This window comes from Diadema antillarum, unplaced genomic scaffold (genome assembly GCF_040938485.1).
Source record: "Diadema antillarum isolate AM-2024a unplaced genomic scaffold, OU_Dant_1.0 seq00001465_RagTag, whole genome shotgun sequence".
Lineage (NCBI taxonomy): Eukaryota > Metazoa > Echinodermata > Echinoidea > Diadematoida > Diadematidae > Diadema > Diadema antillarum.
The window spans coordinates 160,146-173,649 of NW_027272205.1; the positions used below are offsets into that span (position 1 = coordinate 160,146).

The 13,504-nt window shown below is 38.9% G+C and overlaps 1 protein-coding gene across 1 annotated transcript; it reads right to left on the reverse strand.

Moving 5' to 3' along the window:
• Positions 1-1,927: 1,927 nt before the first annotated feature.
• On the reverse strand, positions 1,928-10,271 carry LOC139709731 (lysophospholipid acyltransferase 7-like). Its single transcript, XM_071621687.1, has 7 exons — positions 10,002-10,271; positions 6,319-6,445; positions 5,731-5,908; positions 4,423-4,618; positions 4,005-4,166; positions 2,969-3,139; positions 1,928-2,322 (listed from the first exon to the last, which is right to left on the reverse strand). The coding sequence occupies exons 1-7, from the start codon at positions 10,211-10,213 to the stop codon at positions 1,938-1,940; spliced, it is 1,431 nt and encodes a 476-aa protein (XP_071477788.1). The 5' UTR covers positions 10,214-10,271; the 3' UTR covers positions 1,928-1,937.
• Between the last annotated feature and the right edge of the window lie 3,233 nt (positions 10,272-13,504).

Here is a 13,504-nt window from a genome sequence, read left to right on the forward strand (position 1 = left end):
GGGGGGGGGCAAAATTTGCGGTGATGCGAGGAGATGCGAGGTGCCCTCTGTAGAAACACGCTCAGTGAAGCAGGGGAGGAGACAGAGACAGAAGGCTGCTGCTGGTGCAGAAGAGAGGGCTCCATCTCCCACCCCTCCCCCTCAAGCGCCGCCTTGGGCTGTTGCCAGGTCTCCCACCCCACCTCCTAAAGCTACTGCTGTTGATGAGGTCCTGGAAGTCCTTTCTGGTCCTAATTGTGCCAGAGACACATCTGATGCACTTCCAACTGTTGGCAAGGGGAAGGGCAGGGGAAAGAAGAACAAGGGGAAAGCAACAGACCAGCAGCTAGAGAGCAAGCTAAGGAAGAACTTCACCCTCCCAGCAGGAACAAGAGGAGGCTGTGCTTAAGTGGCTGGAGGAAAATGAGCTACTGTGGAGAAGGGCACACAGGCTGTTCAAGGACAAGAACAGAAAGAAGGCCTTAAGGGAAATGGAAGAGGAAGAGAGGGAGCTGGATGTGCCCTCTGAACATCTGCAGGGCTAGTGGAGGGGGATGCATACCTGGTGCATGGGTATCATGCTATCAATCGTATCATTCCTGTAGCGGCACAAGAAGTATAAATAATGACAACACTGTATCCCTCAACAAGATAGAGTACAGCAACTCCCCCAAAATATTTGGCCTAACCCTGAATCCCCCAAATATTGTCTATCTGTCCGGTGGTTTAATTTGCATAGAGCACCCTCACCCCAAGAGAGTGTATCATATTGTATGTAGAGTGATTTGGAAGTGGGAAAGACAAGCAGTGTCTTCCAAGAGCCATGACGAATTTGATTGATTGGGACACGTAACAGTTGTGAACCATGTTAGCCACACACGTGAGCCATACTTGTGAGCCATACACTAAGCCATACATTTTCAACGAGAAACAATATAAGCATCGACTAGACATAGCATGAATGACGCTACCTGAATAAAGTCACTATCCAGTATAGAACACAAAGAACTGTGTCTGGTGTAAATGATTCAGACTGCGTGTGTATGGACATGTGCGTTTACGACGTTAGATTCTCAAATGTAGGAAAGGTCCTTCGGACAAAGCTATATTCCATCATGATAAAATTATCCAAAAAAAAAGAAAAAAAAATTCAACATAATTGCAATATACTGTACAAAGTCAGTCAATTTAATTATGACGAAACATTAGGAAAGGTAATATCATGATCACCTCAAGTTGTTTTTGGAGCACACATTTTTTGGTCATTTGCAATTTGGTAGCTGAGATTTTCTCTAGGCACAGAGGCACAACATATCCCTTAGTGCCCCTACCATCACCACCATCTATGGTAAAAATCAGCTCTCTTTCTTTGGGGATATAGCTCGAAGTTGAATCAGATTTATTCTTGGGTTTCCTTGAATTTTTGGAGACATGTTGATGCTTTCAAACATCTATTTATAAAATGATATTTTATTCTTTCCTTGTTTTTTGTTGTTGTTGTTGTTGTTTGTTTGTTTTTTTTTTTGGGGGGGGGGGGGGTTACTACCATACCATTTAAGTCACAGGGGAGATAGCACAAATTCACAAGAAGACACATAGTGCTTATTAAATCTTGAGCAATTTTTGGTATAAAGTCTTAAAACAAGGTGTGTTTGAAATTTGTCTTCCTCAGCCACAGAAGAATGTAGTACTTCACTGGCTGCAGATACATTTTGATACATAGAACTGATTCAATCGAAGAGTTTTATTACATACATTTACAAGTATAGAGATTTTTATTTTAACAAAAGACATCAAAGGTGTACCCAAATAAATACCAAAATATTTTGTCTCATAACTGATAGGGATACTGGATACACTGACTGTTGGTGGGATGGGCAAGCCCCAGGCATGTGTCGAGAACATCATAGCACCCTTGCTGGTGATGTATCTAACTAGCCAAGTACCATGGTAGTCCATCATTTGTTCTTGTCCTCAGTGGGACGATCGCTGGACACGACGGGCTGACTGTCTGCGTCCGTTTTCCTCTTCTTCTTTGGTTGAAATGCGAGACCTATACCAATGAATGCAAACGTTACCACATGAACGATGAAGAACGTCGACGCCCAGTAACGTGTGACCGCCTCCCAGCTGAGGAGAAGAAACCCGCAGGCGAGGTAGTCAAAGGCGCGCATGCGGAGGAACCAGTTGAGCCAGTCAAAAGCGGTCTTGTTCTGCTCGGTGCGGAAGGCTCGGATGAGGAGATCCTCGGCGTAGAGGATCATTGGTACTGTCATGAAGCTGAGGTAGTAACCAGGGTGGATTCCGTGCCAGAATGCACTGACAAGCATCGTGGCTGAAGTACTGTCAGCATGCAGAGATTAAGAAAGTGTCTTTACCATCAAATTTCATTGTAATGATTATCCTTAAGATGGATACAAGCACCTCAAAAATTAATAAAAAAAGACACCTACAAACTTGTCATGTAATGTAAAGTCAAGATTTTCATAGAATGTGTGGTTTCTCATAGCGATTACATTTCAACAATGTTACAGGTTTTCCATTGCTATTGTCATTTTTCTCAAAAACTATGAAGAAATAATTAAAAACTATAATGAATGTTACAGGTTTAGATTTGTGTGTATGTGTCTGTGCGTGCAGTACACAGCAACTTAACAAAACAATTTATTGCATGAAATGGAAAAATATTTTGTTTGCACTGGTCTTACAGACATAATGTTGCTCCTATAATAACGACACTTTGGCACAACACATCATACATAAAACCACATCACATCTTATTTGCACCACATATGAAGGCAAAATAAAAACAGTTGTCAGTTGTAAAATCTGGCACAAAATGGTGGCTGAATTTGAGCTCAATGTGATGCAAAAGAAATGGAGGAAAATTTTAAAGAAATCACTACAATTAGTCAATTTTGTAAGAGTATTTTTATTTTCATACCGCAACAAGTTTTCTCTGGACATTTCAAGGTCAAGCTAATCTCACCTCCATGCCCTGACTGGACACCTAAAATAGATGAAATTCTTGAGCCACCACTGGACAGACATGTTCCACCATCTCATCCCATCTCTGAATGTGGTGGTCATGTCACACATGTACCCACTGATGTTGTGCACAGCCTCGTAGTCATAATCTGAAGGATCGATATCTTTACCACTGTAGACAGTCAAGAGATAATTAATATTCTCTGAGTAATGTCATACACTAGGGGTATTGTGTTAGGTAAATCTGGAAGGACTGCGCACAAATCCAGAATGATTACAAAATGGATATATGAGCGTGAATTTAAGGCAGAAACAATCAATGAGGCCCTTATACCATACAGGAGAAAAATTCATTTTAGAAAAAAAGCAATGCAGCAAAAACTGTTTCACTCATTATTTAATCACAAGTGGCAGTCTATTTCAAGAGTTGAAAATTATAATTGATGCCTTAATACATCAGGTACTGTATACGCTATATATTCAGTGAGTCTAATTTTTCATGAATCAGGACTTCCCAACAATTTCTCAAGTGGTTGAATTCGCAACTGTGGAGTACAGTGTACTGAACGGAAAAATGTATGCGTGCACATCAGACTCATGTCGGGATCAGAATGACTATTTTTGTGTGTTTTTAAATTTGCGAACAGCACCCGACTTGCGAAATTCACAAATATAAAAACCTTGCAAAATATTCTGCGTATACAGTACCTCTTTCAATCATCCTTCCTTCAGAAATAGATGATCAGCATGGAATTTGTAAGTTATTTGTACACAAATATTCTGTAAATTCAGACCTGAAAAATGAAAACTCTGCAGAACTGAAATGTTCCCAGATGGAAAATTCCCTGGCAAAGTCACAACAGTTGTATGCACATGGATGATTGCAAAAAGTAACACTTAATCTCATGCACAACTTGTCATTTTCAAAGTGAAATTGAACCAGTCATTTAATAGGCCAGTTCAAATCTATGGGTATGCTTCTACTAGGAAACTAATAACACGTTCACTTCATTCAGATGTGCACCCATGGCACCCACCTGATTTCCTGTGGATCAATAGAAGGACCTTGGCCACACTTTGGTTTCAGAGCCTTCGGGTAAGCTCCCAGCGCTGCACTCATGCACACGCACTCAGACAGAAGCCAGGCCGAATACATCCGTGTCCGGAAGACAACAAAGATCGGGACCATGTAGAATGTCCTGCAGGGTTAAGGAGAAATTCATGTACTGAGCTACATTTATTTTTCTGCTAGATACAACAAAATTTCAACATGTCTGTTCAACTTGCCCAGAAATATCAAGTTTCATTATCTGGTGGACACAGTAGCAGAGAGTCTTTAGCAACAAACTAAATGTAGTGATGTATTAGATTTAGTATTACTGGCTGATCTGTTCATCTATTCCAATAAATCAAAAGAATGAATGAATAGGTGATAGCCCACTTAATAAAACTCACCTATACCAATAGCTGTTTTCATAGAATTCATCGGTCTTCATGTAGTCCACTGTAAAATAGTGTGAAAAGAGGAGGAAAGCGCCCCCTACTGGTATCAGCACCTTAATACGGTTCAGCAGCGGCTCTATGCTTGGCAGTGAGGCAGAGTGTGGGTGGTGAAGCATGTCATAGTAGGTCTTGTACTTGAAATAGGGTCCTACAGCGGAAGAGAACAAGGTAATTTCAAATCAAAAAGTGTTGAAGTAAAATAAAAAGTGAGAAGATAAATCATTGGAATACAGTTATTCAGTTGTTCAGTATTTGAAATGATTCAGTACCAGACCTTCAAATGAGATATTCGTAAGAATCTATTGACAGCAACTGCATTTCATTCTTTTTGATCATGAACTGATTCAAAGCAAGCTACATAGAGTTTAAGGCACATGGCAAAAATACAAGGTTAGTAGAAAGTATCTACATCTACTAATATATACCAAAATTATTTACTACATTTAAATATGCACTTACAGCTGAACTTTCTTTCATGTTAAATGTAAGCTTCACAGCTGAACTTTTCTTTCATTTCAAATGTAAGCTTTAACCCCAACACAAAATTAACAATATTGATCAAATATTGGTTCAAGCTAAATCAATAAATACAGCAGGGCTGCAAACTACCCCATTTTTTCTACTGGTCCAACAAGTTCCGTGGGAACAGTAGGCCCCCAGTTTTTACCATTTTGACTAGTCTGAACCTAAAACTTACAAGTCCGAAAAAAGAGGGAAACAAAATTTGTAAGCGTATGGTTTCCTTTTCCCTGTTCCCTGGGATGGGGCCTCATGCAATTTACAGGCGGTTTACGACCTGCTGGGGAGTGAAGGAATGCATATAAGCATTCCTTTTTCTGGCTGACAACACTTAATGATCGACTCTGCTTTCATGGAAATCTCCACAAGTTTGACCTTGGCTGGCATGGCATGGGTGTCAAGTTTCCCTCTCATCCAGCAGGATGCACTAAAAATGTGGAGTTAGATGCCGACGGGCCATATATGATTGCTACTGTATTCCAACAAAACCTGATACGATCACTTGTGTAAAACTTTGTGAACAATGTGATTGTCTTTGAATTTTATCTCCCCTTCATTACACTTGTTCTTCTTTTGACTGGCCCTAATAAAGATACTTTTTTTTTTTTCACTGGTCATGTCAGACCAGCATTGCTAAAAAGTGACTTGCCCGACAGTGATTTTTACTGGTCTGGACTGGCAGATCGTCACCAGTGTGCAGCCTTGAATAAAGTACTCTCATCATTTCTATTGAAGGTTTACCTGTTAAGATACCGATGAAACAGAATCCGTAGTGAAAGTGTTCAAGGATGGATGGATCTTCTATGGTTGGAACGTATCGTTGGACCTTCTTGTCCTTCTCCTCTCCCTCTGGAGAATTTGTTGATGCTGCCTGCTTGATTTTATGAGAGTCATGAACCTCAAAGGATACCCCAATAATCTGTTGATAGGATAGAAAAAAAAAAGTATGATCAGAGTCAGTGAGACTGGCGAGGATGGTGAGATCAATGAGATGCAGGTAACCTACACACTGACAGATTCATTCCAGATCAGACTTGGTACTTTAGTGCACCTCTGGGGTAAGGAGAAGCTACACAACATCAGAGGAAGAAGTCAGATGTTCAAAGCCAAAGTACCGGGTACTGTCAATACTGATACTGTCTCATCACTCAAGGGTGAATGCACAATTTTACACTCTTAAATGTTCTGATCATCTCTTACTTTGCTATCTTGTCATAAAGACATAATCTTTGAAGCTCTTTATCAACACTAAGCCTATGCAGGGGATCAGCTACAATCTTTAAGATTTCTCCAAAGCTACAGCTGTATATGATTGATGTGTTAATGTACCTTTAAAGTAAGGAGAAGCTGCACAACATTGGAGAAAGATGTTGGAGGATCAAAGCCGAAGTAACCTGCTGCCCGGAAGAAGGCAAGGTAGGAGAAACAGAAGATGAAGCTCCAGACATGACACTTCCTGTGAGAAAGAAAACATAAAGCTGCACATCACAAAAACTATGCCTAGAATAATGAAATTCACTTATTTCTCAATTCATTTCAATGATGGTTCACCAGTGCTGTTCAGCTTCATCTATACAGAATACAGTGTTGGTGGTAGGGCCTATAGATCATGGATGTAGCTATGGATGAGACATATCAACAGCCACATCAAGGTTCAACCTCCTGTGCCAAGGTTGGACCATGCGCAAAAGTCTATATAGGTTTCTACACGTAGCAGGTGGTTGAATTTTGGATGGTGTTGTGGTCGAATTATGGGCCAGGCACTTGCATTACACGCAAATTTTAATCTAACTACAGATCTACATCTAGACTGTCTACTTTCTCAACCCAAACGTAGAAACAGTCAGTAGGCCCAAATATTTACAAAATGCACTGATCTCATCTATAATGTACAGTATGGCCTAATTCTAATTGATTGGTGATGTCAATCCTGGGTTTTAGGGGGCCAAATCATTTTAGGCTTCCAACTTCAGCACAGCCATATGTAATTTACCTCTGCTAAAATTGGGGGAAAAAATTAAGTGATACCGTATGCATCAAAGTAATACGACTAACCTGTTCCTCCTGCAATTCTCCGAGTCCCTTCAATGCCCCAAAACAAGATTCTTTTTGCGGGGTGACAGAGAACGGACAGGTTGGTGATCCACAGTGGCGGATCCAGAGGGGGGCACACGGGGCGTGCACCCTCTCTTTGTTTTTTGTTAAAACAAAAGAAATAACAAGAAAAAAATGGGGGCGCATGCACCCCCATTTAATTTTGTAAAGACGCCTCCCCTTTATGGAATTCCTGGATCCGCCCCTGATCCACCTCTGCAAAAGCAGCCAAGTTGTACTTGTACTCCCTTTCCGACGTCAACTACATATGTGTCATTGAACAATAGAAATATTGATCGGGCGCAAGATGAATAGAGCATACACTGGAATGCCCACACAAACTCTTTTGTCATTTTTTTTTAAACTCTTTTGTTATACACAAAAGATGCACCTAAATCATAAAATGGGGTCAACAAAGTCAAATATCTACTGAGCTCAACCTTCATCGCTATGTACATTTTTAAACGAGTTAAACAGGAAAACAAGTACATGCTGCATTGAAAAAAAAGCAAATAATACTGTGATATACGAAATTTTCATACAGAGAGAAAACAGATATTGATAGAAGAAACTCTTATCTTTCTATTAGAACACTACATTACAGGCATTTTTGTGAGCAGCATTTATAATACTAAATAACATACGGATTTAGGACATGAAGAGTTGATATGATACAGATTTTTAAGATTGTGAATGGGATCGATGATATGAAGTCTTTGGAGTCTTTTGAGTTCTCATCTGGAGTAAGGACGTGTGGTCATAAATTCAAGATACTGAAGAAACATGTTAAGTCTAAAGTGAGACAGTGCTCTTTATCTCAAAGAGTTATTAGCAAGTGGAATAAGTTGCCACCATTTGTAGTTGACAGCCCATCTGTAAACAGTTTCAAGTCTAACCTAGAGAGGTTCTGGAGTCAAAACAAGAACAAATACAGCCCCAAAGGGATATTCCTTTGTCAACGTAATACAATTTCTGCACAGCGCCCAACAAAAAGTTATTAATGTCATATAATGACGACACAGAGGGGCAAATAAGTTGTGTTTTACTTTACGCCCACATCCAAGGACTAAGGTACCTTAGGTATGTTATCCAAGGTATGTTATGAATGCAGGCACTCCTGTATTTCCATAAAGGAACAGGTTAAATATAGGTGGCCTTAGCTTAATTTAGGGTTTAACAGGATTAAAGTTAAAGGGAAGATAAACCCCAAGAGCAATGTGGATTGAGTGAAAGCAGCAACATTAGTAGAACACATCAGTGAAAGTTTGAAGAAAATCGGACAATCGATGCAAAAGTTATGAATTTTTAAAGTTTTGGTGTTGGAACCGCTGGATGAGGAGACTACTAGAGGTTATGACGTATGAGTGGACAACAATACCAAGAAAATATAAAGAAAATTCTACAAAAATCCATTTTTCATGAAAATTACAAATTCCATCAACTTGATATTGACATATGTTAAGGGTAGCAATTATTCCCCCTGCTTTCTGAAAGAGGTTGGTCCATTGCTCTTTCATAACTCTAGAAAAGTGAACTTTTGTTGAATTTCCTTTATATTTTCTTTGTATTGTTGTCCACTCATACGTCATATCCTCTAGTAGTCTCCTCATCTAGCGGTTCCAACACCAAAACTTTAAAAATTCATAACTTTTGCATCGATTGTCCGATTTTCCTCAAACTTTCACTGATGTGTTCTACTAATGTTTCTGCTTTCACTCAATCCACATTGCTCTTTGGGTTTACCTTCCCTTTAATCATTTCTTTTTTTCACTGAAAGGGCTATCTGTGAAAACAATTGATGGACATGTTTATGCCAGTTGTATCACTAAACATTAGGCTACCATACAAACATTTTGCAATAAAGTCATAGATATATACTGTAAGGGGATATCACTACTCTACCCATGTGCCAAATATGAAAGCGATACATCAAATGATGAAGAAATTACAGAGGGGGCACATTGCTCCCCCCCCCCCCCCCCCTGGTCTAGATCTAAGTAATATTAGCTCCTAAAATCCAGGATAGCCTATTCAATTCAACATTCAATCCTGCCACGTACAATAGTCAATACTGCTACTGGTCATTCATGCATTAGACGAGCAAATGCATATATTATTATATTTTATAAAATGGGTTCAAGAATGTAGCCAATTGGAAGCGCTGAAATGAGTCACGTGTGCGTGCATTATTTTCTTACTAACATGCACGGTCGTGCAAAAAGCGTAAAGTCACTGACATCACAATGTTTACACTAGCTAGTGCACACTCAATCAGTTGTTACAAGTGCGACGCGCGCTACCATACGTGCCGTTAATCCTGTAAACAACTTCTAGTTCGGGCTGCCAGCCGGCCTTTCTTGTGCATAACATGTGGCGTATACCGCGTACGTATACTCTTATACGTACAGTACATGTACTTATATGTGCGGGATTTCCGAGTGCGACATGCGTAAATGTTTGGGACGAACATCTTCGGACATCTTGACTTTTGAGCGAGTGCTACATATAGCTGACTGATATTGACCCACAAAGGTACATGAAAAATGCTGTTAGTTTTCGACCCATTTTATAAATCAAATGATACACAGGTTTGAGTTCGTGACGTTAGTGGAGATGCAGCTCACTCTCAGGTATTTACAATGTAGTGGCTAGTGCAACATCTCGAGTGCGCTAAATTTACATCTCCACTAATGCACTCTCACCTGTGTATTATTTGTATAAAATCATGGTAAATCATTGCGATCAGTATCATTATTTCTATTTCTTCTTCTTCTTTCCTCCTCCTCCTCCTCCTCCTCCTCCTTCTTCTTCTTCTTCGTTAAGTTTATTGCACATTTCTTATCAGTGATATACTACAAAAATTCTTGTATATTTGTTTGTTTTTATTTGTTTTTCGATTGTTTGTCCTGTAATATTACCTTGGTCCAACAGCTTTGATGATGACTGCATTGACCAGCGTGGTAAACACAGAATGGAAGCTCTGCCATCGGCACAGGATGAGAACAAACGAGAGGCCCACTCCGGTACATAAAAGTTGTTTATTTCGAGCACCTTTGGTATGCTTCACAACATGACCAAGTGATATGGATAAAAGGAGCATGAAGAGGTAAATTAGCTCGTCTCGAGACATGACTAGACTCTGCTTTGATCTGCCACAAATCCAGAAGCTGAACAGTTCTTTGAGCTGATGTCCGATGAGCGCGGTGTTTTGGCCTTCGAATCGCTAGCTCGGGCTGCGCGAGTGTGACGAAGAAACTGTCCGTCGTATGTTATGTTCTGTTTCTGCTCGCCGCACTGCCCGCTACGCGGCCCCCGACGATGCAAGGCACAGAGGGCCCTACTAGGGATGCGGAGTCTCGGTTTTACGCTGTGGCAGCGATTTTCTCATAAGTATGCACAGCACAAAACTCAAGAGTTCTGTGATTACAGCATGCATGTGAGCAGCATGCCTTTGTTGACCTTTGACCTGAACTTTACAACGAACGGCAACACTGCTGGCTTCCAACCAATGATGAATAGCCTCGCATCTGTGACATTTACTATAAAATAGATGGAATTCGCATTTTTGTAAATAAAGATTGCAATTTTAGACAAGACGATGTCTGTATATTTCAGAGTATGTAAATGTTTTTAAAGGTAAAAAAAATTAGTCTAATTGCTTTCTTTTCCGCCTATATTTCCTCTTATTCATAATCTACTCATTATATTCATTTGTTTATTGTTATTGTATGAGTATGTCACAATTTCTTATAAAACAAAAGAGCTGAAATTCTCACTCTCTTAACTTTTTTTTTTTAGATTGTAACATGCTCTTTATCATAAGCAAAAGAATGTTGACAGAATGAGTGAATTGATTAGTGACTCTCTTAAAGGGATCATTTAGTTTTGGTTGAGACCTAACTACTGGTTTCTAACATTTTTTTTTGTGAGATACTGAGAAATCTCTTATGAAATGTGAAAAAGCAGAGACTCCAACTCTCCCGTTTTCGACGGGAGATCTCCCGCCGAAAACCCATTTTTGCAATATCTCCCGTTCTCCCGTTTGAGATTTAATTTCTCCCACCCTGGCTCTGTGTCTCCCGTTTTAAAGGATTTCTTACTTATTGCTATTGTATTTGAAAAAAATAAGCCGTAGATAGCACCAGAGAGCATCTAGAACCCTAGGAACTTCGCGCTTCGCACACATCAACTTGGAGTCTCCCGTTTGCTCAGGGTTTCAGGCGGGAGAATCTCCAGATCAGAAGGTGCTTTGGGTTGGAGTCTCTGAAAAAGCATGTAACTCCAAGAGGAACTCAATGTTTATTTGATGAAAAATTGGTTTTGAAATGGCTGAGACATCCAAAACAGAGTGCCTGATCCTAATGAAAGGTGGGACCCACCTTTCACTACAATATATCACTTTTTTTTTACATGTTTGTTTTTGGATCTCTCAGCCATTCCCAAACCAATTTTCATCAAATGAACTTTACATTCCTCTTAGAATGTGGTATACTTTATACTATTTCATAAGAGGTTTCTTGGTATCTTGCAAAATGTTAAAAGCCCAATCCTCACCTCCACCAATACTATCCAAATATCCCTTTAATAACTTTAAATTGGAAGATTCAATCAGGCTCCATCAACAGTATGAGCACAGCAATTATCCAAATCTATTGACATCCCTGGCCTAATTATTTTGGGATTATAGCTGTTCACTGTGCTTGTTTTTCTCTAGCTTGGGTAAATATGACTGGATTCTTAACTGGAATACCTCAGTCATTGCCAGCCCATGTGGTATGCCTTAGGATTGCTGTGGATATTATGAAGATGTAAACAAAATCAAAACATCATATCAATAAACTAATGTACATGCATGCTTACATTGGGCCAACTTAAATTGTTGACATAATTATATTGATATCGATTTTGTGAGTAATTTCCTCATTACTGCAATTAACTTTCGGCCAAGATTGAAATATCATGCCAATTTAAGATCATGGGAGCAGTGGTGAAGTGGAAGAGAGTATTTTTTTTATTTCTGTTTTTATTGAAAACTATAACATTTGCCATGAAACAAAGGACATATCATAACTTATTTGTTTATTGAGTAGTACTGTGACTATGACTCATGTCATATACTGTCTCTCAAACTGTACCTTCTTCTTCTTTCTCTCTTTTCTTTCCTCTTCTTCCCTTTCTATTGTTTTCCCCGTAGCGCTTAGAGACATTTTATGTGATAACGCACTATATAAATGTTGTGAATTACTATTATTACCTATGAAAGTATAATGCTCAATGGAGCATAAATGAACACACAACCAAGACAACACAATGCAATACAATACAATACAACACAACACAACTCAACACAACACAACGAAAATGTCTCCCTGCATATGCAGTGGAGCCCCACCATAACAAGAGCTATGGAAATAAATTACGTTCTATAAAATAATAATTACATGTATTGAAATCACACAATAACTGGGAAAAGCATTCACAAAAATTTGAGAAAACGGCCGGGTGCCACTTTTGATGGAAAAAAGAATCAAGTACAGATTTGTCGACTAAGGTAAGCTCCCCACCAATCTCTCTAACATAATAACTCCAAAAACACTAAAACGACTCTGCCTAGGTGGGGCTCCACTGCATATTACCCATGTCTGCACAAAATTAGAATAAAGTAACATTAGAATAAATTACAGTAGGTGTCTATTATATCTTTAATCTTTGAGCTGGGAATTCACATGGACTAAGTTTATCTAAATTAAATTCTATTTATTTTATCAATTTATTACAGCCCTTGAAGGTCTGATTATTTACTTACATTTAGGCCTATCATCCATCTTGAGACATAATAGAGCACAAATGAATGCATATATGTATGCCTATTTGTGTGTGCGTGTGTGTGTGTGGGGGAGTATGATACTTTCAATCATCAAAATTTATATTCTTATATAATTCTAATCTGAAGTGTCTGTTCTTTTTTCTCATGTAACTGCATAACATACTCATATATATTTTTTTTTTTTGCATTTCTCACACAAGCTAGGGACATTACCTCTGGTAAAACATCACTGTAAATGATAACAGCACTGAGCTATAATAGGGTCATCCCTCCATTGAAGTGTCACTTTTTTATGTAATACATCTTTGTTTGTATATCTTTTTATGACACAAGATACAATACAATACAATACAATACAATACAATACAATACAATACAATACAATACAATACAATACAATACAATACAATACAATACAATACAATACAATACAATACAATACAATACAATACAATACAATACAATACAATACAATACAATACAATACAATACAATACAATACAACACAACACAACACAACACAATACAATACAATACAATACAATACAATAACCTTTCCCAACCAGGCCATTGCAGTGCCAGTCTCACATGCAC

Bases quoted from the DNA above. Each gene is read 5' to 3' on its own strand.
- LOC139709731 (XM_071621687.1), bottom strand. From the start codon at position 10,213: ATGTCTCGAGACGAGCTAATTTACCTCTTCATGCTCCTTTTATCCATA. The intron at 5,909-6,318 runs GTACATTAACAC...TCCTATCAACAG, and splicing joins AGCTTCTCCTTACTTTAAAG to ATTATTGGGGTATCCTTTGA. The intron at 4,167-4,422 runs GTGAGTTTTATT...TTAACCCTGCAG, and splicing joins GAAAACAGCTATTGGTATAG to GACATTCTACATGGTCCCGA.